This window comes from Salpingoeca rosetta (assembly GCF_000188695.1).
Source record: "Salpingoeca rosetta unplaced genomic scaffold supercont1.17, whole genome shotgun sequence".
NCBI classification, from domain to species: Eukaryota; class Choanoflagellata; order Craspedida; family Salpingoecidae; genus Salpingoeca; species Salpingoeca rosetta.
Genome location: NW_004754917.1, coordinates 542,102 through 544,582, shown reverse-complemented (window position 1 = coordinate 544,582; position 2,481 = coordinate 542,102). Strand labels below are relative to the sequence as shown.

At 54.3% G+C, this 2,481-nt stretch overlaps 2 protein-coding genes across 2 annotated transcripts in view; both read right to left on the bottom strand.

Moving 5' to 3' along the window:
- Positions 1–85: 85 nt before the first annotated feature.
- On the bottom strand, positions 86–1,435 carry PTSG_06820 (uncharacterized protein). Its single transcript, XM_004992163.1, has 3 exons — positions 1,363–1,435; positions 1,119–1,225; positions 86–822 (listed from the first exon to the last, which is right to left on the bottom strand). Exons 1-3 carry the CDS (start codon positions 1,371–1,373, stop codon positions 359–361), a joined length of 582 nt encoding a protein of 193 aa, XP_004992220.1. The 5' UTR covers positions 1,374–1,435; the 3' UTR covers positions 86–358.
- Positions 1,436–1,706: 271 nt separating this feature from the next.
- The window catches only part of PTSG_06819 (uncharacterized protein), a 2,221-nt gene continuing 1,446 nt past the window's right edge, over positions 1,707–2,481 (bottom strand). Inside the window, exon 6 of the mRNA XM_004992162.1 lies at positions 1,707–2,293. Within this exon, the coding sequence (XP_004992219.1) occupies positions 2,025–2,293 (269 nt within the window). The 3' untranslated portion in view covers positions 1,707–2,024. The remainder of the gene's footprint in view (positions 2,294–2,481) is intronic.

Genomic DNA, 2,481 nt, shown 5'->3' with positions numbered 1-2,481 from the left:
GTGTGTGTGTGTGTGTGTGTGTGTGTGTGTGTGTGTGTGTGTGTGTGTGTGTGTGTGTGTGTTTGCATCCGCGATGGATACAGCAGATGGCAGAACGATGTACTGGTGTCAAGTAAAGCAGGAAGTGTCACATCCATGAACGGAACAAGGAGGGCTAACACTTCCGTTGGCATTGCTTAAAGTGAAGGAGAGACGAAGGTCGAACGACGGCACAGCAGAGTACACTGATGTGCACACACGCACATACACACACATACACATCACACATACACATACACACACACACATACACATACACAACACAAACAGAGCACACACCCACACACGCACAGACGCAGCACGCACACACAACACACACTCAGCACGGGTAGAGGTCAGGGGTCTTGAAAGGGATGAGGGCAAGGATGACCGTTTGCTCATAGTAGAGATGCCGAGTGATGACGCCGTCCGTGAGCAGGCCGACGGCGCCGCCTTGCTGCTTGGAGTTGTGCTGAGAGAACACGCGATCGTTGGCATGGCCAAGCTCCAGGCCGCCCTTCACCAGCTTCGTCACCTCGGGCGGCAGGTAGAAGGTGCCTGTCTTTGCCTTGCCCTCCCGCTTTCCTTCGGCATCCTGCACCACGATCCATGCGAAGCACGTCATCTCGCCGCCGTCGCCAGCGCCGGTTGTGTTGCTCTCTTCAAGCGTGCAGCCGCCCTCAAGGCCACAGTAGAAGTCGCATCCGGGCATCATGTCCCTGGCGTTCTTCACGCGGTTCTTGGCGCCCGTCAGCGTCTCGGCATCCCCCATGGGCTGATCGCTCACCCCGCTCGGCGCTTTCACTGTTGGTTGCGTTGGTGGTTGTGGGAAGAATGGGGGGGGGCATTCGTGTATGTGTGTATGTATGTATCTGTGTGTGTGTGTGTGTGTGTGTGTGTGTGTGTGTGTGTGTGTGTGTGTGTGTGTGTGTGTGTGTGTGTGTATGTATGTGTGTGTGTGTGTGTGTGTGTGTGTGTGTGTGTGTGTGTGTGTGTGTGTGTGTGTGTGTGGTGACCCTTGGGACACTTTCATGCATGCGGTGGACAGGGAGCCGGCTGCAGCGGTAAGCAAGCGACCCGCTGAGCACATTACTACTGACCTGTGACAAACTCAAAGGCATCCTCCGTGCCCGTGGTCTTGAAGGCTGCCTTGAAGGCCGTCTCCACAGCCCGCAGCTTCACGGGGTTGGTCGAAGCAACGCACACCCTAACAACAGCAGTGTCACATCAGCATACGAGCCAGAAGATGAACCATGAGATGAGACAAGGGGGTTGGTGGTGCAACGCACTCATCCACACACACACACACACATCCACAGAACGTCAACATCAACTGCAACTCACTTCTTCATCATCCTCTCTGTGTTTGCGCGAGAGGACAGAGAAATGGGGACCAACTGAATTCAGTGAATTCGAACACGCACCACGAAAACACGTGTCGCCACAATGCACACACACAAATCGCTACGTTTCCTTTTGATTTGGGTTGGAAAAAAAGAAGAAGAGCATTCGGACTGGTCCGAAGTCCATGTGCTTTCCGCCAGCGGCGGGCAGCGCGCGATCATCGAGGGCTCACGCGAGCGGCAAAAGCCATTCAACGTGCACCTGCCTCACGCTCAGGACAACGACCTCTTTGTCGTCATCGTGCTTCAAAGCTTTGCCTTAGTTGAGGGACTAAAGCTGGATAGTTACTATAGAAATGATCCTAAAGAGTACAATCCTAATCGTCACACACAGCGTCGCGATCATATCATAGACCCAAACCAGTTTGCACACTTGTGGGTTCTCAGAAAAACGTGAAAAAAATTTGGAAAAGCAAAGCACAGCGAGAGAGAGAGAGAGAATAAGAGAGAGACAGAGAGAGAGAAAGAGACAGGAGACAGAGAGAGAGAGAGAGAAAGACAGAGTCAGAGAGGAGCAAGACAAGCAAACACTGTCAGACACAGACGCACACGCACGCAGACGCACACAGGCGCGCACACACACACACACACACGCACGCATGCTCAGGTGAGGCGGATGCGGGACGTGGCATCTGGGTGCCGCTTGATGGGCGGTGCGTTGGGATCGAGCTTTGTCGACCAGAAGACGAGGGAGAAGCGCTCTGCTCGCGTATACGTGCGGTTGTTGATGGTGAAGGTTGGCGCTGACGGCACGCGGTGTGCCCAGTGGTACCGCGCGTCATGGCGCAGCACAAGCAGAGAGCGTGGCTCCAGCAACAGCCTGCAGCCGCCTAGCGCCAGCACTTCCTCTGCACTCATCGCATTGTGCTCATCTGTCGCGCGTCGGCAATTTGGAAGGGGGGTTATGGAACGACTTGACCTAACATGCATGCATGCGTGCAACGTGGTTGATAACAGCAGCAAACACACACACACACACACACACACACACACACACACACACACACACACACACACACACACACACACACACACACAACAACACACAACAACACACACA